The sequence below is a fragment of the Tiliqua scincoides genome, chromosome 1 (genome assembly GCF_035046505.1).
Source record: "Tiliqua scincoides isolate rTilSci1 chromosome 1, rTilSci1.hap2, whole genome shotgun sequence".
Classification (NCBI taxonomy): Eukaryota; Metazoa; Chordata; class Lepidosauria; order Squamata; family Scincidae; genus Tiliqua; species Tiliqua scincoides.
In genome coordinates this window covers 300696302-300720786 of record NC_089821.1, presented here as the reverse complement: position 1 = coordinate 300720786, position 24485 = coordinate 300696302, and the positions used below count along the sequence as shown (strand labels likewise).

At 43.1% G+C, this 24485-nt stretch overlaps 1 protein-coding gene across 5 annotated transcripts in view; it reads right to left on the bottom strand.

The window, feature by feature from the left end:
* Positions 1–24485, bottom strand: part of PPP2R5C (protein phosphatase 2 regulatory subunit B'gamma) — a 92578-nt gene that overhangs the window by 50844 nt on the left and 17249 nt on the right. For 2 of the 5 annotated variants that reach the window (XM_066629148.1, XM_066629155.1), the window contains exon 1: positions 11345–11463. The exons of the other annotated variants lie outside the window; for them this stretch is intronic. In XM_066629148.1, coding sequence (XP_066485245.1) covers positions 11345–11438 — 94 coding nt within the window. In that variant the 5' untranslated portion in view covers positions 11439–11463. Of the gene's footprint in view, positions 1–11344; positions 11464–24485 lie in introns of those variants that run through there. 5 annotated transcript variants of the gene reach the window in all.

Here is a 24485-nt window from a genome sequence, read left to right as displayed (position 1 = left end):
AGCTAGTCACGGAGCCCACCAGAGGACAGGTGACTCTGGATTTAATATTGTGCAGTACACAGGACCTGGTTAGAGATGTAAACGTTACTGAGCCATTGGGGAACAGTGATCATGCTGCGATCCGTTTTGACATGCACGTTGGGGGAAGAATACCAGGCACATCTCTAACAAAAACCCTTGACTTCCGACGGGCAGACTTCCCTCAAATGAGGAGGCTGGTTAGAAGGAGGTTGAAAGGGAGGGTAAAAAGAGTCCAATCTCTCCAGAGTGCATGGTGGCTGCTTAAAACAACAGTAAGAGACCCAGCAGAGGTGTATACCGCAAAGAAAGAAGGGTTCCACTAAATCCAGGAGGGTGCCCTCATGGCTAACCAGCCAAGTTAGAGAGGCTGTGAAGGGCAAGGAAGCTTCCTTCCGTAAATGGAAGTCTTGCCCTAATGAGGAGAATAAAAAGGAACATAAACTGTGGCAAAAGAAATGTAAGAAGGTGATATGGGAGGCCAAGAGATACTATGAGGAACGCATGGCCAGCAACATTAAGGGGAATAAAAAGCTTCTTCAAATATGTTAGAAGCAGGAAACCCGCCAGAGAAGCGGTTGGCCCTCTGGATGGTGAGGGAGGGAAAGGGGAGATAAAAGGAGACTTAGAGATGGCAGAGAAATTAAATGAGTTCTTTGCATCTGCCTTCATGGCAGAAGACCTCGGGCAGATACCGCTACCCGAACGGCCCCTCCTGACCGAGGAGTTAAGTCAGATAGAGGTTAAAAGAGAAGATGTTTCAGACCTCATTGATAAATTAAAGATCAATAAGTCACCGGGCTCTGATGGCATCCACCCAAGGGTTATTAAGGAATTGAAGAATGAAGTTGCAGATCTCTTGACTAAGGTATGCAACTTGTCCCTCAAAACGGCCATGGTGCCAGAAGATTGGAGGATAGCAAAATTCACACCTATTTTTAAAAAGGGAAAGAGGGGGGACCCGGGAAACTATAGGCCGGTCAGCCTAACATCCATACCAGGTAAGATGGTGGAATGCCTCATCAAAAATAGGATCTCAAAACACATAGATGAACAGGCCTTGCTGAGGGAGAGTCAGCATGGCTTCTGTAAGGGTAAGTCTTGCCTCACGAACCTTATAGAATTCTTTGAAAAGGTCAACAGGCATGTGGATGAAGGAGAACCCGTGGACATTATATATCTGGACTTTCAGAAGGCGTTTGACACGGTCCCTCACCAAAGGCTACTGAAAAAACTCCACAGTCAGGGAATTAGAGGACAGGTCCTCTCGTGGATTGAGAACTGGTTGGAGGCCAGGAAGCAGAGAGTGGGTGTCAATGGGCAATTTTCACAATGGAGAGAGGTGAAAAGTGGTGTGCTCCAAGGATCTGTCCTGGGACCGGTGCTTTTCAACCTCTTCATAAATGACCTGGAGACAGGGTTGAGCAGTGAAGTGGCTAAGTTTGCAGACGACACCAAACTTTTCCGAGTGGTAAAGACCAGAAGTGATTGTGAGGAGCTCCAGAAGGATCTCTCCAGACTGGCAGAATGGGCAGCAAAATGGCAGATGCGCTTCAATGTCAGTAAGTGTAAAGTCATGCACATTGGGGCAAAAAATCAAAACTTTAGATATAGGCTGATGGGTTCTGAGCTGTCTGTGACAGATCAGGAGAGAGATCTTGGGGTGGTGGTGGACAGGTCGATGAAAGTGTCGACCCAATGTGCGGCGGCAGTGAAGGTGGCCAATTCTATGCTTGGGATCATTAGGAAGGGTATTGAGAACAAAACGGCTAGTATTATAATGCCGTTGTACAAATCTATGGTAAGGCCACACCTGGAGTATTGTGTCCAGTTCTGGTCGCCGCATCTCAAAAAAGACATAGTGGAAATGGAAAAGGTGCAAAAGAGAGCGACTAAGATGATTACGGGGCTGGGGCACCTTCCTTATGAGGAAAGGCTACGGCGTTTGGGCCTCTTCAGCCTAGAAAAAAGACGCTTGAAGGGGGACATGATTGAGACATACAAAATTATGCAGAGAATGGACAGAGTGGATAGGGAGATGGTCTTTACACTCTTACATAATACCAGAACCAGGGGACATCCACTAAAATTGAGTGTTGGGCGGGTTAGGACAGACAAAAGAAAATATTTCTTTACTCAGCGTGTGGTCGATCTGTGGAACTCCTTGCCACAGGATGTGTTGCTGGCGTCTAGCCTAGACGCCTTTAAAAGGGGACTGGACAAGTTTCTGGAGGAAAAATCCATTATGGGTTACAAGCCATGATGTGTATGCGCAACCTCCTGATTTTAGAAATGGGTTATGTCAGAATGCCAGATGCAGGGGAGGGCACCAGTATGAGGTCTCTTGTTATCTGGTGTGCTCCCTGGGGCATTTGGTGGGCCGCTGTGAGATACAGGAAGCTGGACTAGATGGGCCTATGGCCTGATCCAGTGGGGCTGTTCTTATGTTAACTAATGGCTCCCTTTCCCAAAAGGGCTCACAATCCAAAAATTGCAGATTATAGAAAATTAATTTCTTATATTCTGCAAAACATGTTTTGGACTACACTGAGTACCTTTACTTTGACTACATAAAATCAGTAACACATGAAATGACCATCACACAGGGCAGTTGTCAAACTGAAGTTCTCAGGGAGAATGATGATCTAGCTTCCTGGTGTACTCAACAAGTCAGCTTTCTTGCAAATGCCTGTCAAGTCTTGCAGTTTTTTTTTCATAGTATGGTATCAGGGGTTATAGAAGGGGTTATCAGTAACAAGAAGATAGACAGGAAAAATATCTCCAGCATAAATCAATACTCAGTACAAATCAAAGGACTGTGCCTTTCATCTTATAATAGCAGCCAACATGGGAAGTAACCCCCCCCCCCCAAAAGGAGGCAGGAAGGAAAAGGGGGATGGCTGAAAAGGAATGGGTATTTTTATTTTTTAATCAATTTTTGTAGACAGCTTGACTGATCAAGAGTAGCTTTTTTGTTCTTTTTTGAAGGGGGAGGAAAAAGAGAAAGGTGAAGATCCTTGGTTAAGCTGACACAGACCCCAAGCCTATGCAGGTCTACTCAGTAGTAAGTCCCATTTGAGTCAATGGGGCTTACTCCCAGGAAAGTGTGGATAGGACTGCAGCCACACTGAGCAAGTTTACAACTCACCCCCAAAATAGATGGGGGCATGATCACACCCCAACATGCAGATGCCACCCCTATTCCCCCCAGGCAAGATGGCAGAATGCAGGCTGTGGCATTTGGACACACACAACCCCACTAAGAGCAGGCTGGGCTCCCTCCTTCCCAAGCGAGGACTGGTTGAGCTCTCCCTAGGTCAGGCTTTCTTGTCAGTTTGAAGCCTGCCAGGAGCTCACCCTGTGCTGATGATACAGTATCTCTGCCACTGCCCAGACAACCTTCTCTCCCACCTCCCCCCACCATGTTCAACACACCCTCCCCACCCACCTTGTTCACAAACACAGAAAAGCAGTAAGTAGGGAGGCAGCACATGCAGCTAAACTGAGCAGAGCATTGCAGCTGTGGCCAGCTCTCTCCCCAAGATGCCTCACAACACCCCAGGGGGCTAGCCACACCTCCCTAGGGAGCCCCAACGCACAGATTGAATACCTCAGGGTTAAACCAAGGTTAATTTGAGTGTAACATCTGAGATACATCCTCAGACACCTTCTCCAGAAATGAAAAGTTACAATTTTAGTGCTAACCTGCTGAGGACCTGAAAAGGTCATCTTTTTCAGAAGACCTAATAAAACCACAAATTGATTACCAGAGCAAACAAACATGATTATTTCTTCTTACTGATTTTCAACAAATTAAGATAGACACAGATCCAACCCATGCAGTCACTTCCCTACCTATAGGCACACTTGTGTATCACTGGGCAATATCCACTGAAGGTACAGAAACCAATGCAGGGCATACTAAATATCAAACTTGCACGTCCCAGATTTAGCGGCAAATAATTCATTCTGTCTGTATAATAATTGGCACAACAGTCACAGAGGGCAGAGGATGAGCATTCTGAATAAACAGCTCAATCACCCAGACAGGCAATTCCCATCAAAAATCTTGCAGAAGACAATGGTAAATGCTATTTTACTAGTAAATGGAGGTGCAATTAAACAAAACAGAACAAAATGTAATTTCATAGAATTAGCATTGCAATACACAGTATCAGGGCCTGGTGAATCCAACAAGTACAGATTTTAATTTACTCACTCCAAACTGATAAACAGAACTGGTTCCAATTATAACCAAACTGATATTTTGTTGCATAAAAAATGCGTAGCCTGTCTGTTTTCTTCTAATTCTTCAGAGCTTTGTGGTGCTCTCTCATTTTACTATTTCTATAGCAAGAAAAGATTCTATTCTTTATTGTGCTTTTAATGTGGCTTTCTCAAAGTCTATCACAAATGTATGTGGCAAAAACATTCCTAATTAGCAGGCAGAAATTGTTGCTTGTACTTTTGAGACTTGTTGGTCTCGGCAGATTCTCAGAACATGGCCATCATGTGGGAAGCTGTTTTAAAGACTTCTGCATGGCAGCTGTTCCAACCAGCAGCTACAATGCCAGTGGCGTTGCTAGAGGGTGTGGGTGGTGCCGGTCGCACTGGGCGACGTGCGCAGGAGGCGTGATGCGTACTTGGGGGGTGACAAGCTAAAATCGCGATGGTTAGGAGTAATACCATCGTGTTATATACTGCTGAATGTGGAATTTCCAGCAGAATGAAACGCATAAAACCAGAATGAAATATCTCCTTTCTATCAAAAGAATAGGCCAAAAAACCAGAGAACCAAAAATGCATGGGGCCCTAAGGAAAGTGAAACTGACCCGTATCGTGCGTTTACTCGTGAGTAAGCGAACTTGCCTTAACCCGTCGGAAAGGGCAGGCTGAGAAGAATCCAATAAACCAGAATCGTTCTGATACAATGAAAGCAGCCCGCAAAAATGTCCCTCCCTCTAAGCAGACGAATGTATTGAGCCCTATGTAAAGCGAAACTAAGCCTCACGGTAAGTAAGCAAATGTGCCTTGACTGGTGGTCAGGCCAGGCAAAGGGGAATGTGAAGCCACTAGAATGGTCCTGATCTGATGGAACTGGAACTCAACAAATGCTCCAGAAGGCAGCCTCCCCCCCCCCCCCCACACTAAAAAGGATCAAGACAGGCTTCAGCTGATAAGGTGAACTTTCTTGAGACTTCAAAGCCAGGTGGATCCTGACAGTGATCTGGTTTAAACAGAAGTTCTTAAACTGAACTGGGCACTGGGTAGGGCTGAAAACCTTACTGATTTTGGAGGGGGGTGTTATTGCAGGCAGGCTACAGAGGAAATTCACTTGGTGGACCAGGCCTGGCTTCTGCTTATTTAATTATTTTTTTTACTTTAATTATTTATACTTATTAATTTTAATTTGCCTGTTGATGTCACTTTCATCATGAAATCACTTCTGGTGGGTCTTGGACAGATTGCCATTCTAAAAAGTGGGTCCCAGTGCTAAAGGTTTGAGAACTGCTGCAATAAGGTGTTAGTAAGTTGACACCCTGGGGGGGGGTGTAACACCCCTAGTGATCAAAATCACTAAAATCACAGTTTGGAGGAATAATACCATCATGTTATATACCAATCAATGCGTAATTTCATGCAGACTGTGTTCCATCTTTGTTCTATCAAAAGGTACCGCCAAAACACCAGTGGGGGGGAGTGATGGTACATCACCATGCCCACCACCTGGGGTGTTTCTCCGCCCACTGTATGGGGGGGTGACACGCTCGCATCCCGCACCGGGTGAAGCTGTTTTGCCAGATTCCCAGTTCAAGCTCCACCTGGAGAATTATGCCCACTTTGAGCTAATTAGCTCTCCTTTCCCCAAGAATGACTGTAGTTTTGCCCTGCAGCACTACTGGACCCCACAACCAGGGTAGCTAGCCTGTTCCACCTGCAGAGGTTCTCCTTCCTCCCCTCTCCTGACAGCAGCTCCTCCCGCCACTACAGCAGCGTGCTGGTCCTCCACAGGTCTTGAGTGTGGCAGCTAAACTCAGTGTCTCCAGCAGTCTTCACAGTCCATTCACCAATCTGTCATCAGTTCCAGTAGCCCACTAGCCATTAATCCTTTAATCCAGTCTCCTTCCTAAAGCTTTCCTCCTTCTACTGCCCACACCAAACTCTCCCTTCATCAGGTGCTTTTATGCCTGAGGGCGCTATTGCCTTCAAGTGGCTGCAGCTGTGCAGTACATCCTCTGCTGAAATCCCAGGCACTACCCTTAAAGGGGCCACTGCTGACACCACACCCTACCTCCTTGACAGATCTTCTGTGATTCCAATACACACTGGAACCCTAGTGATGCCACTGCACAATGCGAGAGATGGTCTAATCTCTCAACCACTACATAGAGTGCTCACAGGATACAGAAATGGCAGTCCCCATGGGCAAGAAGTTATTTAATTAAATATTCACATTTATATACTGTGCATCTACCAAAAAGCAAAGAGCAGTGTATACGTCTCTTTAAGGTTATTATATCATACAAGACTGGCTCCAGTAAACATCATGGCTGAATGGGTATTTGAACCCAGATCTTGCTGGTTCAAGTCCAAAATTCTAAACACTATAATCGATTGGCATTGGGGTCATTGGATAGCAACCAGAATTTCCTTGCTTCAGCAAAAAGGACTCTTCCTCTGACACACTGGATGCTACCCACTACATTAGAAAAGCCAGCCAGCAAAATCCTTTACAATGGCTGTAAATGTAAGTGATCACAGGGGTCAACAAACAAGCAAACCAGTATGGTGGTTTGCAATTTAAATGTTTAATAATTGCAGATCTAATAAATCTGAAATTATGCCTATTAACAGAGGTACATAAAAATCTAGCTATGTGGTAACCACAAGAGATACATATGTAGCTGGTTACCTGAACAGTGGTGAAAGGAAGTACAGGTTGTCCCTCGTTATCCACTGGAGTTCCACTCCACCAGAACCCCAGTGGATTAAAATAATCCATGGATAAAAAAAAAATCAGTGAAAAAAGATTTAAAGACCCACTTCAGGTTTCTGGCCCCTCCATTGCTCCTATTGGAATAATGTCTTACCTTGATATCCGCAGGGGTTTGCTTCTGGGACTCCCTGCTGATACCATAAAATGTGTTAGATAAAAGGAGTTTAAAAAATAAAAAAGTGTGTGCCTTTACAATTGTGGTTTAAAAACAGCTTTTCTTACTGTTGCAGAGAGGTAGTCAGCAATTAGAAATGCAAAAGACCTCCTGCCTTTGCCTGGCTCAGCTGAAGAATGAAATGATCACTTGCATGACTGAGGGCACAATCCTAACCAGGTCTACTCAGAAGTAAGTCCTATTTTGTTCAATGGGTTACTCTCAGGAAAGTGTGGTTAGGACTGCAACCTGTCTCTCTACAACAGTAAGAAAAGCAGTTTCTAAACTGTAATTTTAAAGGGATGCATTTTTCCCCTTCTCCAGAGATCAGCACATTCGTTCTCATTTGCAGTGGCCATTCGTGTTGAGTCAAATCCATGTATAAAAAAATCAGTGTATAACAAGGTTGGCCCTGTAATTGGTTGGTTTGCAAAGGATGCAAAAAGCAGAGAACAATTTCTCCTTAATTATACTTCAATTTATATATCACTTTTCACAAGAGATCATACACAAAGATATTTGTCACTTAAGAATTTGATAAAGTATACTGTGATGGGCCCAGGCACAATAAAGAGTTTTGAAGCAATTTCTAGCTCTGCCTCTTATTTTTTCTAAGATAATCTGTGCAGGTAATACTGCACTCAGCAAAGTCCTAAGCATAATCTTTAGGAACAGATTCCTTGAGAGCAATCTACACACAGTAGCAGGAGCCAAATCAAACACAGCACAAGTTCAAATAAATAGGAGTAACATGGAAGTTACCAGAGTTCTAAATGCAGCAAGTATGGCTATATGCAACTAACAAAAAATGTGCATGAAGTATTATTAGGTTACTATTTCTTTTTTATCTGGTGAAGGTTCACATGACTCAGAAACAGAAGTGAAAAGAACCAAACTAGTCTCACTTTTAGAAAACTTTCCTTTCTTTTAATTATTATTTTTGAACACTTGGGCTTAGCAATGCTGGGGATGGGTGTCATTACGCCAAGAGCTTAGCAGATTCGGTTGTAATGAAGGCACTTGGATAGGAATAAGACATGACCTCTTCCCATGATATTAAAATAAAAGAATCTCAGGTGACAACTGGCCACAACAATACTTATAAAAACAGACTGTGCATTCAAAAGATCAAGATCAAAGCCAGGCAGCTTCATTTGCAAAAACCAAGTAGCCTATAGACTGATCACAATATGATAATTATTTTCAACTCCATCACATTATGGTCCATCCTGCCTTATTTTGTGACTTTTGTATAGGTGTACTCTTTTTGATGGAAAGACAATGGAGTGAATTTGTGAAATGTCTGTAGGGCTGGTAGGAGGCCAAAACTATCTATACTGCTCCTCTCAAGTCAAGAAAGCACTTGTAGTCAAAACATACAGTGCATGGAATAGAACACAGTTGTCAGATGAACCCTCATGAGGTTGGTGTGAGGCTAAAATACTATTGAGGTTGGAGGAAGAGATGCATACAAAACATTAAATTGGTTGAATTTGGTTGGTTTCCCATTTCATAAGGCACCTTTTTAGAAGGACATGCTACGGCTACTTCAGACTGTGTGCATAACACTAACACATAGATATCACCATGCATAATTAGTGCCCTCAGACCTAAAGCAGAGGATGCCCAATTTTATAATCCAGGACGCCCAATTTTATAATCCAGGGTTCCTACAGTATGACGTATTTCCAATGAAGATACAGAATTACCATTACAATGAATGGATGTCAAAGCAACATAGCTGGATTCAAGTGGAATTTGTATCTTGCCAAAGTCTACTTTTTCTGTATACTATCACTTTTCAGTTCACATGGATGCTTTATGCTGTATGTTTGCTACCAGGAAACACAGAGCAGCAACCAAAACATACTTCTTTACCTTTGAAGTGTATATAACTGGTAGTTATTCACTCCCATGAGAAAAGAGTGTTTGCTTTGGGGACAATATTTTGAAAAAACCAAAATCTGTCTTCCTTCCATTCTCCACCCTGAATGGCTTGGATCCTACTATCAGGGATTCCATATGGGAGTTTAATATATGTCTGGATTACATGCCCAAGCATCCCTGCCACTGCAATATACAAGCCCTTATTCCACACAACCCATTCATTAATGGCCATTTTGCTAGTTAATGCAACACTGATTAACCTAAATGTGGCAGGACAAGAGCTACTTTGTTCACATGAGGCCTCATTCCTGCTAAGACCAAGACTGCACAGTTGTAGTTGTCAGTTATCCCGCAAAGTTCTATGGAAGTACAGAACTCACACAGTATTCCACACATGGAGAATGTACAGAGACAGACTGTAAACCTATGCCAGGAATTTTTTAATTATATAGAGCTGGGCATATAATACATATTTCATATTATACTCAAAAATAAAGTATGATAAAGTAACTTTTTTTGTGTTAATCAGGAATGTAAATATATTTCCAATACCTACATCTATTTTTGTTTAAATAAGCCAGCGTTCTAGTTGGCTGCACATGCTCTGATACTAAAACTTGTAAATGCCAGCTGTTCCCTTAGACCAAGCCCACAAAAATTTAAGTGGATGACCAACAGTTAGCCAGCCTCTCAAAACTTGGTAAGTTTAACTTTAGAAACTCCTAGATTTCAGTTTTCACTGAACACAGTAGAAGCGGTGTAAGTATGCCCAACCATAATGCTTGGATATAGCATTTTTAAAAATGAACAGTACATTTTGTGTTGCTAATTTCTAGTAAAATGGTATAAAAGGATAAAAATTATTATTTACTATTCTAGTAAAAATAGAAAAGAAATGGGATAACACCTACAACAAAATACATTGGGATAACTGAGTAACACAATCAGTTTCTGATCATGTTCAAAGAATAAAAGGTTTTTTTAGAGGCACCCAGGATTTTTCTATTTAAATTGGAGGTTGTGAACAAGGTATTTCTTCAAAAAAGAATTTCTTCTTGTTGCTACCATAAGATAATGCACTCTAGTTAGAAGAACACCACTTATATAAATCCCTCCTATATCAATAAAAGCATGCAAGTTAAAACCTGACCACCAAATGCAGGACAAATCTGTTTTTCTTTAGCATTATTTATTTTGATAATATAGGATTTTGTACTGGAGGTTCAAAATTCAATGCACATGCAACTGAGAGTAAGCTCCATGGACTTCAGTGGGGTTTAATTTCAAGTAAATTTGCATAGAATTGCACTGCAGTTTAAAAAAGAAGCAAGATTTCACCTTATAAGATTTATGTAGAAATTGCTACCATCATGACTTCGATTCAGTTGTTTCAACAAATCATCCTCTACCAAGTAATTCATATTGCATCAAAAATGCAGGTGGTAGGTAGTTAAATGAGAATACCCACTTATGTTTATTGCACCCTGCTGGTAAAAACAGAATGGGGATCCACTCTCCAACAAAGTATATTAGGATGATAGAGTGACAAAGAATCCGCTTCTGATCACATCTGAATAATCAAAAGCCATCACCAAAGAATCTCATAACAGTTTGAAATCAAGCAAGTGGCTTAAGAAAATTAAGAAATTGATAATACTCTACAGATCTCTAAAACTCTCGAATATCTGTACTGTATAATATTTATGCACCCTAAAATCACTGTTAACAGACAGCAATGTAAGTATGTCAGCTCCGAATTTTCCATAATTTCCCTGAACGCTTTCTAAATAAAGAATTTTTGATAACACAATGAAAGGTATCCCTATAGTCACTTCCCTGTGTGACTACAATATAAACAGTAACTACAAAGCCACCCGCATTGAACTATAGAAAAATACTTCACTGTACAAATTCTATAAGAAGCTGCAGTTCTTAAAAAAAACAGCAATGCAACTTAAGTGCCCTGCCTCTCTTTTTCCCCCCTTGAAACACCTTTCTGGGGTGTTCACATCCTTTGACATCAGCACAGCTTGAGAGGGGGGATGGGAAAATTAGGGAAGAAAGCAGCAAAACCTGTTTAACAATGCAAGCAGCCCTTTTGATCCTTAAATCTTTTAAGATTTAATGCAACTCTACTGTCTACATCTCTCAACTTTAATAAATCTGCATCAGAACAAAAATGGATTCTGCTACAAAGGACTTCCTGCTTTCTTTACCGGAGAATCACAATAGCCTTTTATTAGCTAGCTGTAGAGGGTTACAATTCATTCAAACACAAAACAACTCACCTCGAATATGTAGAAGGGCCACAGGCTGGAATGGCCCATTCGAATTAGCTGCCTCCACCACCATCCTGCTGCCAGTTTTATTACATGTCAACATCTAGGCTTCAGCAGGGAAAGCAGTGTACTCCTTAAGGCAAGAAACCAGCCTCCATTTTAGTTTAAAAAAAAAAGAAACTGAAGCTCTCTGCAGCTGGAGGGAACTGGCTAGTTAGTGATGTCAGCGGAAAGGAGAATGCTGATTGGCTAGCTCCAACAACTTAAAATGACTCTTAAAAACTGCAAATGAAAAGAGCGTTCTGTGTGACTGTCACTGTGCATTAAGCATACACATTTCTCAGGTCCCTGGTACCTCCATTCATCATTAGTAAATGAATGCTTAGACCACTGCATTTAAAAGAACAAGCAGTAATCTTCAGAGTAAAGTCTAACGTGGCAAAGAGATCAGAAAACTTTGACTTATATACCCTTTGAAAAAAATATAATGATTTTAAGGAAAATGAATACAAGTGTGTTCTGTAGCAAAGATCTATAACTAGATGCACTATCATTTTCTATTTCAGTAATGTTTGATTGAAATATTAAGTGTTTATAATGCACACCTAGTGTAAGTCATAAGCATGCTTTTCGTGTTATTGCTATATGTCAACCCCACCCTTCCTTGTACTTCCTCTTAGCATACAGAGTAGAAAATAAACATTTAACACTCCTCCATGTACTTCTGATACCCAAGCAGCAAAATTTCCTTGAAAATTTGAGACCACACATTTTAAAGCTACAAACATTCATATCACCATACTGGCCATTACTTGAAGGATCAAACACAACTTCTGTGACAGATCACAATGAAAGCATGGATGCTCCTGGACAGCAATTTTAAGTTCCAGAATTGAATTTAAATAGCTAACATGTAGCTCACAATGGAGAGAGGCGAAAAGCGGTGTGCTCCAAGGATCTGTCCTGGGACCGGTGCTTTTCAACCTCTTCATAAATGACCTGGAGACAGGGTTGAGTAGTGAGGTGGCTAAGTCTGCAGAAGACACCAAACTTTTCCAAGTGGTAAAGACCAAAAGTGATTGTGAGGAGCTCCAGAAGGATCTCTCCAGACTGGCAGAATGGGCAGCAAAATGGCAGATGCGTTTCAATGTAAGTAAGTGTGAAGTCATGCACATTGGGGCAAAAAATCAAAACTTCACACATATAGGCTAATGGGTTCTGAGCTGTCTGTGACAGATCAGGAGAGAGATCTTGGGGTGGTGGTGGACAGGTCGATGAAAGTGTCGACCCAATGTGCGGCGGCAGTGAAGAAGGCCAATTCTATGCTTGGGATCATTAGGAAGGGTATTGAGAACAAAACGGCTAGTATTATAATGCCGTTGTACAAATCTATGGTAAGGCCACACCTGGAGTATTGTGTCCAGTTCTGGTCGCCGCATCTCAAAAAAGACATAGTGGAAATGGAAAAGGTGCAAAAGAGAGCGACTAAGATGATTACGGGGCTGGGGCACCTTCCTTATGAGGAAAGGCTACGGCATTTGGGCCTCTTCAGCCTAGAAGAGAGATGCCTGAGGGGGGACATGATTGAGACATACAAAATTATGCAGGGGATGGACAGAGTGGATAGGGAGATGCTCTTTACACTCTCACATAATACCAGAACCAGGGGACATCCAATAAAATTGAGTGTTGGGCGGGTTAGGACAGACAAAAGAAAATATTTCTTAACTCAGCGTGTGGTCGATCTGTGGAACTCCTTGCCACAGGATGTGGGGCTTTCGTCTAGCCTAGACGCCTTTAAAAGGGGATTGGACAAGTTTCTGGAGGAAAAATCCATTATGGGGTACAAGCCATGATGTGTATGCGCAACCTCCTGATTTTAGAAATGGGTTATGTCAGAAAGCCAGATGCAAGGGAGGGCACCAGTATGAGGTCTCTTGTTATCTGGTGTGCTCCCTGGGGCATTTGGTGGGCCGCTGTGAGATACAGGAAGCTGGACTAGATGGGCCTATGGCCTGATCCAGTGGGGCTGTTCTTATGTTCTTATGTCTCGGAGGCCCTGGCATGGACGTTCCACAGCATTAACAGAACCTCCAATGCCATTGCTGATCACTTTGGTCAGCTCAAGGAGGAAGACTGATGGGCAACAAGATGGAAGGAACACTAGAAGCATCCCAATTCTGTCTCTTCGTTGTAGCACAATGTAAAGACACTCAAATGCAAACATTTGTTTATTTACAGAATATATACCTAAATATACCTTTAGTTTGTTCAGTACAGGCAGTTCTTCCGATTTCTCTATTCAGAGGCTCAAATTGCTTACAGGCCAAACCTGAAGCTGGTGCGGAGTCTCCACACGGGCTCTGGGCATTGCAAACATGCTGTAAAGCAAGTTCACACCACCTTGCAAGGAGTGCTGGTGCTGAACCTCAGCACCATGAAGAGGATGCCATGCCACTGGCAGAGATAAGCAGGATTGATGGACAGCAGAGTGGCTTTTAGAGGTGGGGAGGGCGGCAGAACTGGGTGGGGAAGGGAAGGATTGGGACCTTGAGGGGGTGGAGACAGCAGCAGCATCCTGAACTGCCATGCAAAACGGGAAGCCCAACACAGGCCTCCTCGACTCTGTGCCCGTTAAAACATGGGTGCAGAGCTGAGGATACCCATTGCCGCCAGCTGCTGTCTGCCTGGAAAGGGAGCAAATGCTCCCTCCCCTTGAGGAGACCCTGTTGGTACCTGTGGTGCCCAAAGAATCCTGCAGTCACCATTTTGGCACCAGTGGAGCCCTGGGTGCTGCCAGTTTCAGGACTCAGCCCTTAGTTCTCCCAACTCCAACCCCTGATACATTCCAGTTACCACAGTTCTAAACTATTATCAAGGACAATAGTTGGTTGCATATATATCAAAACCACACATTAGTGACTGATCAATCTAATAAAAGAGTCTTGAGATGTCATAAAAGATTTAACACATTTAATATCAGCACAGGTTTTCACAGCATCCACTTTCTCAGATGCATTAAAAAAGCTGCAGTTGACAGAATGAGTGAATGTATACGGGAATAAAAACCACTGAAACAGCAGAGTAAATGTGAGGTAAAGAAATAAGGTTGTAGCTGTAAGCAGCTTAAAAGTATACAAGATAAGCACAGTGGCAGTTTACAGTGGGTGATTACCTTTAAGGTAATTATGTGAGGTTATAAAAAGCTCTTGCCTCGATTATGACCACCTCCAGTGACAGGAGCTGACAATGGACACAAGTCTGTTGCAAAAATGTTGTTGTCTTCTACCTTACCTGTCCCCAACACTTACCCAGTGGCAAAAAAGCCACCACTGCTGCCAACTGCCCATGCCAGTCCCAGTTGCCCTCTGCTGAAAAGGCATACACACGCTTGTTCTACCTGACCACATCTCCATTTCTCCCTTTCAATATCCTGTTCTCTATTTTACAAATGACAGACAAAGGTGGAAGAGTGGGAGTGGGGAACAGGAGAAAGGAGAAGCTGCGCAGCAGTAGTAGAGCAGCCACCTAAAATGGGGTGGGAAAGAGGGCCCAGTAAAGACAAGGTTGCTGGGAGAAGGAGAAAAGGAAGGGAAGTATAAAATGGGGGGCAATGTACCCTTGGGGCTCTGCATGATAAGAGGGCAAAACAAGGAAAAGGAAAAGTTGGGGCGGCCTTAGCAGTAACTAGAAGAAAAAGATGTGTTTGGCAGAGGCCTGAAGGGAGGGACAGACTTGACATAATTGCTAAAATCTGGTTTCATACTGCAGAAAATCTGAGAATGAGAAGTAGGCCTGTGTTTCTTATTAAGTCCGGCAACTTTATCAAGTGTATCACGTAACATGGTGCTCAGTTTCATTACTGACAAGTAACCCTCTGAAGTTATTACCCTAGAGATACTATTGTTAGACTAGCCCTTGTAACTATTCTTTCCTGACTGTAGGCAACGTTCCCCCTAAACTGAATGGCTGTGCAACTCAAAGCAAAGCTCTGCACAACATGGAGCTTGGCAACTGGAAGTTTGGCGATATGGTGACCTCACCAAGTGCCCAGAGATGAAGTTGCAACACAGATGCAATGCAGAGCTGGAAAAGGACTCCATGTGCTAGCACGAACCCCTTACAAGGAAGTCTGATTGTACCTAACTCCACTAATATACACCATATACATACCACTTTAATCTTTGATAACAGATACGCTTCTCCAGCTGTGCTAATTAAAATACAGACTAGGTGGTCCCTTACTTTCCAAGGATTCATAATAGAGAACCCCATCACTGTACTTGGGTCACAGAAGAGATGCAGCATTACCCCACACCTCTTCCGTTTATCTCTTGTGCACTATAACTGAGAAGCTATCAGGGAAGTCCACAAACAGGTTAATAAAGCTCTCCAGCAACTGGCATTGAGGCACACAGGTTCCTAACATAGGGGTTCCACTTAACACTTGACTTTCTCTGTAAACCGCTTTGTAAACTTTTTTTGTTGAAAAGTGGTATATAAACATCCTTGATGATGTGGAAGACCATGACCAACAGCTGCTGATCTTTAACACATGTGCCTAACTTCCTTCTAATGCCATCTAGGCCAGCAGCCATCGCTTCTTGTGGCAGCCAATCACATTACTTATGTGCTACACTAAGTTCTGGGAATACTAGAAAACATGCACCTGCTGCTGGTTCAAGAGGGAGGACATTATTGAGATACTTTTCCAAAATCTTCACAATTCATGGCACAATCACTTATTGGTTTTTAAAGTACCACAAGACTCTCCAGCATGGATCCTAAATTGTATTATTTTTTTCAGTCCCCTTTCCTGTTGCAACTGCCCCCCCCCCCAACCATATGCCATCTTATTTCAGATCATCCTCCAACTTCCCAGAGCAGATTTTTTTCAGGGGTACAGAAGGGAGGCAAGAAAGTCCAGTTCCATGAACAGAACACAATTCTGTTGGGATCAAAGTTTTTTTTTTTTTGCCACAAGTGTTTTAACACTTATCCTTTGTTCTTTTGAGCATATCCACATCTAAACTACATAACTACTAACTCTCTGAATTGGAATTGTAACATACAGTGAGAACAGCTGACAAGTCTGGCAAGACAACTTCATTGAAGAATGAAGTTGCTGATCTCTTGACTAAAATATGCAACTTGTCCCTCAAAACTGCCACGGTGCTAGAAGATTGGAGGATAGCAAATGTCACGCCTATCTTTAAAAAGGGAAAGAGGGGGGACCCAGGAAACTATAGGCTGGTCAGCCTAACATCTATACCAGGTAAGATGGTGGAATGCCTCATCAAAGATAGGATCTCAAAACACATAGATGAACAGGCCTTGCTGAGGGAGAATCAGCATGGCTTCTGTAATGGTAAGTCTTGCCTCATGAACCTTTAAGAATTCTTTGAAAAGGTCAACAGGCATGTGGATGTGGGAGAACCCGTGGACATTATATATCTGGACTTTCAGAAGGTGTTGGACACGGTCACTCAACAAAGGCTACTAAAAAACTCCACAGTCAGGGAAAAGAGGACAGGTCCTCTCATGGATTGAGAACTGGTTGAAGACCAGGAAACAAAGAGTGGGTGTCAATGCGCCATTTTCACAATGGAGAGAAGTGAAAAGCGGTGTGCCCCAAGGATATGTCCTGGGACCGGTGCTTTTCAACCTCTTCATAAATGACCTGGAGACAGGGTTGAGTAGTGAGGTTGCAAAGTTTGCAGGCAACACCAAACTTTTCCGAGTGGTGAAGACCAGAAGTGATTGTGAGGAGCTCCAGAAGGACCTCTCCAGACTGGCATAATGGGCAGCAAAATGGCAGATGCACTTCAATGTCAGTAAGTGTAAGGTCATGCACATTGGGGCAAAAAAATCAAAACTTTACATATAGGCTGATGGGTTCTGAGCTGTCTGTGACAGATCAGGAGAGAGATCTTGGGGTGGTGGTGGACAGGTCGATGAAAGTGTCGACCCAATGTGCGGCAGCCGTGAAGAAGGCCAATTCTATGCTTGGGATCATTAGAAAAGGTATTGAGAACAAAGTGACTAATATTATAATGCCTTTGTACAAAACGATGGTAAAGGCACACCTGGAGTATTGTGTCCAGTTCTGGTCGCCACATCTCAAAAAGGACATAGTGGAAATGGAAAAGGTGCAAAAGAGAGCAACTAAGATGATTACTGGGCTGGGGCACCTTCCTTATGAGGAAAGGCTACGGCGTTTGGGCCTCTTCAGCCTGGAAAAGAGGTGCCTGAGGTGGGACATGATTGAGACATACAAAATTATGCAGGGGATGGACAGAGTGGATAGAGAGATGCTCTTTACACTCTCACATAACACCAGAACCAGGGGACATCCACTAAAATTGAGTGTTGGGAGAGTTAGAACAGACAAAAGAAAATATTTCTTAACTCAGCATGTAAGAACATAAGAACAGCCCCACTGGATCATGCCATAGGCCCATCTAGTCCAGCTTCCTGTATCTCACAGCGGCCCACCAAATGCCCCAGGGAGCACACCAGATAACAAGAGACCTCACCCTGGTGCCCTCCCTTGCATCTGGCATTCTGACATAACCCGTTTCTAAAATCAGGAGGTTGCGCATACACATCATGGCTTGTACCCCATAATGGATTTTTCCTCCAGAAACTTGTCCAATCCCCTTTTAAAGGCGTCTAGGCTAGACGCCAGCACCACATCCTGTGGCAAGGAGTTCCACAGACCGACCACACGCTGAGTAAAGAAATATTTTCTTTTGTCAGTCCTAACCCGCCCAACACTCAATTTTATTGGATGTCCCCTGGTTCTGGTATTATGTGAGAGTGTAAAGAGCATCTCCCTATCCACTCTGTCCATCCCCTGCATAATTTTGTATGTCTCAATCATGTCCCCCCTCAGGCGTCTCTTTTCTAGGTCTGTGGAACTGTGCATCTCTTTTCATGTGGTTGGTCTGTGGAACTCCTTGCCACAGGATGTGGTGATGGCATCTGGCCTGGATGTCTTTAAAAGGGGATTGGACAAGTTTCTGGAGGAAAAATCCATTACAGGTTACAAGCCATGATGCGAATGTGCAACCTCCTGATTTTAGAAATGGGTTATGTCAGAATGGCAGATGCAAGGGAGGGCACCAGGATGAGGTCTCTTGTTATCTGGTGTGCTCCCTGGGGCATTTGGTGGGCCGCTGCGAGATACAGAAAGCTAGACTAGATGGGCCTATGTCCTGATCCAGTGGGGCTGTTCTTATGTCAGAGGAGTTCTGTCTCCCACACACATACACTCACTCTCTCTTTATTAAGTGGTTCTCAAAATGTGAGCCGGGGCTCCCCGGTGAGCAGCAGAAACCAGCCAGGGGAGCTGCGGAATCCTCGTGAAAAACACGATGCCCTATACATTGTATAGGATTGTAGCCGTAATAGCCCATTAGGTCAAGGAACCTGCTAGTCAAAAACATTTGTGAACCACTGGTAAGCAGGCACAGGGAGGCAGAACTATCATTTAGAACAGTGGTTCTCACACCTTATCTATAAGAAAGCATAACTATCCTACTCATTTATTTATTTATAGAATTTATATCCTGCCTTTCTATCCCAGCAAAGGGCACTTAAGGCTGCTCACAAATAAATATTATTTACAGAATAATCCACAAAACAGGATCTTTGATCACCACTGTATTGAGGGCTGTCTCTTGAATTCATATTACATGATTTAAAATCTTTAAAATATGCAACATTTCTATTAATATCCACAAATTAACAAAGAATTCAAACAAATATACATTTTTAAAACAGAGCAAAAACTACTACATATAATAAACTCCCTAAAATCCATGAACAGCAGCAAAAATCCCCCATAGATCTACACCAGAAAATCATAAAATTCCAAAGGCCTGATGAATCAGAGACTATGCCACAATCTGGAAAGGGTGAGAACTGCAACTAAATTTGGCTTGATTGCATTATGCATTTTAAAAAATATGCCACCTTAGTATATATGCATTCACAAATGCACCCAAACTCACAGGTAGTCAAACATGGTGTGATGGCAGGGCCAGCCAGTCTCCAGGTTTCTGCTTGGTTTTTAGATTTCTTGGTTGTATTGTGAATAGATGGCAACACTTACTAAGCAAATGTTTAAAAAGCAAGTGTTTAGGTGTCCAAACACCTAACTTACTTCTACAGTAAATTCTTGCCTGAAATTTTTCAAGGTGCTGAAAAGAGTGACAAAAATTATTACTAGAGAAAGACTACAGCACTTGCAGCTCTTCAGCCTATAAAGAAGGTGCTTGAATGGGGACATGACAGAGACATATAAAATTATGCACTGGATAATAGAGTTGAAAGAGCAAACTCTTTTCCTGAACTTCATTCACTAAAATTGATTGGCAGGAGAGTCAGGAATAAGGAAATATTTCTTTAGCCAGTGTGTAATTAATCTTGCCACCATTTGTGGTGACAGCACCTGAAGACCTAGATGTTTTCAAAAGGGGATTGGACAGATTTATGGAGGAAAACTCCATCACAGGTTACAAGCCATGACAATTACATGCAACCACTGAGTTTTAGAGGTAAACCATCTCCAAATGCCAGATGCAAAGGATGCCAACAGGATACAGGTCTCTTCTTGTCTTGAGTGATCCTTGAGGCATCTGGTGGGCTATTGTGAGATATAGGAAGCTGAACTAGATGGACCCTTGGTCTGATCCAGCAGAGCTGTTCTTACACTAAGCCTTGCTCTACAGCCTTTGAAACTAAACATCATTCATATTTTGTTTTGCCACTCCTGATATTGAACTGCTGAGTTGGTATGCCAATGCTTAGTAATTTGGATCATTTTACTAAATAAAATTGCACTGTGGTTGTGTCTAAGGAGTGGGGTGCACCCCAATTCTGAGCATACCACCTACACAAAAATTGAAAGCTGAGCTGTCTATGCAGCAAAGTTATATGCAGCACAGAGTATGCAGCAAGCACAGGAAACATTTTTTTTTAGCAAAGCAGCAAGTTCCTAACCCTAGTGGTTGTGAAGAAATGCTTAAAATTATGTAGGCCTGTCGAGATCTCACAAGTCAGGGTAGATGAATAAGAGCCTAGTGTGTGGGTGGAGGTTTCAGTGCCCTACATAACTCCTTGCGGCTCCCTGTGACTATCAAAGACAGAATTATGCAAAAATACAAATGTTTTCAGTTTGCATAATTTACACAGGTTGCAAAATTCAGCAGCTATTGATTCAGGATTTGGATTGTATGAGCCACAGGTGCTTTTCAAAAATCAAAACAAAAACATGGAGGAAATATACTTCTGAGTAACTGCCACAGGAAGCCTAGAATCAAAGAATACAATCAAGGAAGATTCCCCTCCCTCTTAGGGCAAGAATTGTTCAATTAAAATCATTCTGCCTGCTATCAACAAAAGTTGAGCAACAGCAGACAATTAATTGGCATAATTAACAACATTTGAACAGCAAATGAAACAATACCCAAATGGTGAGACTATACAAACTTTAGCCTAGTAACAGGACAGATTTGCACAAGTGTGCAGAGAAATCAAGTGTGTTAGAAACATTTTTAATGATGTAAAAAAAGAAACTAATAACCAAATTAATGCTTCTAAGTAACAGATGAAATAGGATATCAGAAACCATAAAAACTTAGGTTACATTAATACATTAGGCAAACAAGCAATATTAAACATATGACCTTGTTCCTGTGAATTTCCCCGGCTTATTAGGAAATTGTTTCTATTGGCTTAGTAGGACAATGTTGCACAGATCAGCCAATTTCTGAAACTGAATGATTGCCACTGTAAATCTATGACTTGAGATACTAATTAGAAGGTAACTAGAGACAGAGAGGGAAATTCCTCATTAAACATTTTATTATGCTATAACAGGGCTGTCCAAACTTTTTAGCAGGAGGGTCACATCATCTCTGACACTGTGACAGGGGCTGGGGAAAAAAAGAATTTACATTTCAAATTTGAATAAACTTACATATATTTACATAAATAAATATATTAGAGATGGAACTTATATGAATGAATAAAGGTCTTGCAATAGCTCAAGGCCTATAAAAGGCCCTATACAAAGCAAGAGCAGCCTTTCCTTCACTGCCTCTGCTGCACAACAGATATGAAACAGCAGTAGTGGAGGAAGCCTTTGCCCCACAGCTCATGTGAGAGGTCAAAGAGTTGCCCTCACATTGAGAACAGTTGCATCAGGCCAGCATGGGCTCCAGCAAGTCTCCAGAGGGCCAGAAGCCCATTGGAGACTGGGGGCTACCTGTGGGCCAGATTGGTAGTCCTCAAGTGGCAAGTGGCCCCTGAGCCGGGGGTTGGGTACCCCTGCGCTATAATATAATTTTGTCCAATTACACTTGCTTGTGCATCCATGATTTTTGTTGTGACCAATGGTTAAAAAAAAATTCTGCTACACATTTTCACTATAGTTGCAATCCAGTGCAAAACCTCCTGAATAATCACTCAATTTAGATAGGATCTGTGAACTGCTTTGCTCTCTTTCACATCTGGCAGTATTCAAAAAGAGGCACAAAATATTTAAGCACTCCTATATACACTTGCTCTGTAAAAGCATGTACTAGCCTGGTTGTTGATGGCAACCTTCAGTCTCGAAAGACTATGGTATAGCACTCTGAATGGTGGTTCTGGCACAGCATCTAGTATGGTTGAAAAGGCCGATTCAGGAGTGACAATCCCTTCCACACTGGGAGCAAGCACAGTGTGTCCCTGGTCTATCTCCCTGGCTATGGGTCTTCCTTCTTTGGCTCTTTGCCTCAGTCTGTTGGCAAAGTGTCTCTTCAAACTGGGAAAGGCCATGCTGCACAGCCTGCCTCCAAGTGGGCCGCTCAGAGGCCAGGGTTTCCCACCTGTTGAGGTCCACTCCTAAGGCCTTCAGATCCCTCTTGCAGATGTCCTTGTATCGCAGCTGTGGTCTACCTGTAGGGCACTTTCCTTGCACGAGTTCTCCATAGAGGAGATCCTTTGGGATCCGACCACCGCCAATTCACACGACATGACCAAGCCAACGCAGGCAACTGCTTCAGCAGTGCATACATGAAGGGGATTCCAGCTCGTTCCAGGACTGTGTTGTTTGGAACTTTGTCCTGCCAGGTGATGCCGAGGATGCGTCGGAGGCAGCGCATGTGGAATGCGTTCAGTTTCCTCTCCTGTTGTGAGCAAAGAGTCCATGACCCGCTGCAGTACAGAAGTATACTCAAGACGCAAGCTCTGTAGACCTGGATCTTGGTATGTTCCGTCAGCTTCTTGTTGGACCAGACTCTCTTTGTGAGTCTGGAAAATGTGGTAGCTGCTTTACCGATGTGTTTGTTTAGCTTGGTATCCAGAAAAAGTGTCGGAGATCGTTGAGCCAAGGTACACAAAGTCATGGACAACCTCCAGCTCATGCGCAGAGATTGTAATGCAGGGAGGTGAGTCCACATCCTGAACCATGACCTGTGCTTTCTTCAGGCTGATTGTCAGTCCAAAGTCTTGGCAGGCCTTGCTAAAACAATCCATGAGCTGCTGGAGATCTTTGGCAGAGTGGGTAGTGACAGCTGCATCGTCGGCAAAGAGGAAGTCACAAAGACATTTCAGCTGGACTTTGCTCTCAGTCTGGAGAGGCTGAAGAGCTTTCTGTCTGATCTGGTCCGGAGATGGATGCCTTCTGTTGCAGTTCCAAAGGCCTGCTTCAGAAGGACAGCAAAGAAAATCCCAAACAAGGTTGGCGCAAGAACACAGCCCTGCTTCACTCTGCTTCGGATGTCAAAGGGGTCTGATGTGGAGCCATCAAAGACTACAGTGCCCTTCATATCCTCATGGAAAGACCTGATGATGCTGAGGAGCCTGGGTGGACATCCAATCTTGGGGAGAATCTTGAAGAGGCCGTCCCTGCTGACCAGGTCGAAAGCCTTTGTGAGATCTATGAAGGCTATAAAGAGTGGCTGTCGTTGTTCCCTGCATTTCTCCTGCAGCTGTCTATGGGAGAATACCATATCGGTGGTGGACCTGTTGGTTCAGAATCCGCACTGCGAGGCAGTGGATTTCATGCAGCTCAGTGGCGATGACCTCTTTGCAGCACTTTAGGACTTCAGCAGGGATGCTGTCTTTTCCAGGTGCCTTGCCAGAGGCGAGGGAGTCCAGGGCCACGTGAAGTTCTGCTAGGGTTGGTTCACTGTCAAGCTCCTCCAACACGTGCAGGCACTCGATGTTGTTCAGTGCTTCCTTGGTTACTGCATTTTCTCAGGAATATAGCTCAGAGTAGTGCTGCACCCAGCGTCCCATCTAAGCCTGGTAGTTCTTACAGAAAAATACAATTTCTCCTCATTTTTTTTAAAAATACAGAGCTGATAAAGATGATTTTGTCACAGTATACACCTTTGGTAAGTATCAAAGTAGTGCACTAGGTTGAGTATTTGTGGGATGCCTTTTAAAACCCAGGTCTTACCTTAGCTAGAATAAGGTGTTAACACAGAGGTATCAAACTCATTTAATATAGTGGGCCAAGTGGTATTCATGGTGCCTGTTGAGAGCCAGAAATGACATCATTAAACTGAAAGTGATGTCATTAAGCAGATGGCCAGAAATAAGCACTTTGTTCTCACAAGAAACTAGTTAGCTGCAAATGACAGAAGAAAACGTGCACAAATCTTGATAATATTTTCAAGTTACAAGAGAGCCCAATTATCACAATGGGAGACCCAATTATCACACAGGCTGCTCTCTCAGCAGCATCTCTTCTGCCACAGCATCACTTTGCAGCTCAGCAGCCGAGAGGTGCTCTGTAAACGAATACCTTGGCAGAAGCAGCACTGCTGAAAGGGTAGCGATCAGAGAGACCAATTACAATGGGGGTGGATAAAGATCTGCTGGGGTGGGCTTAACCGTCCTGCGGGTCTTATGTTTGACATCGCTTCTTTAACAGATGTAGCCAGGAGCAGCAGAAATGTTCAACTTTTCAAGGCAAAAAAGTGCATGTGGTGTCCTCCAGTTTAAACAACCCACACTAGTATCAGCCTCAACGTACTGTTCTGAACTGCCATGGGAAATTGGTTTACTACCTTCCATATCACAACCTAAGACACTCAGCTCCATCCAATGCTCTGGACACTTTTTATTACAGAAAAACCAACACAACTCCTCT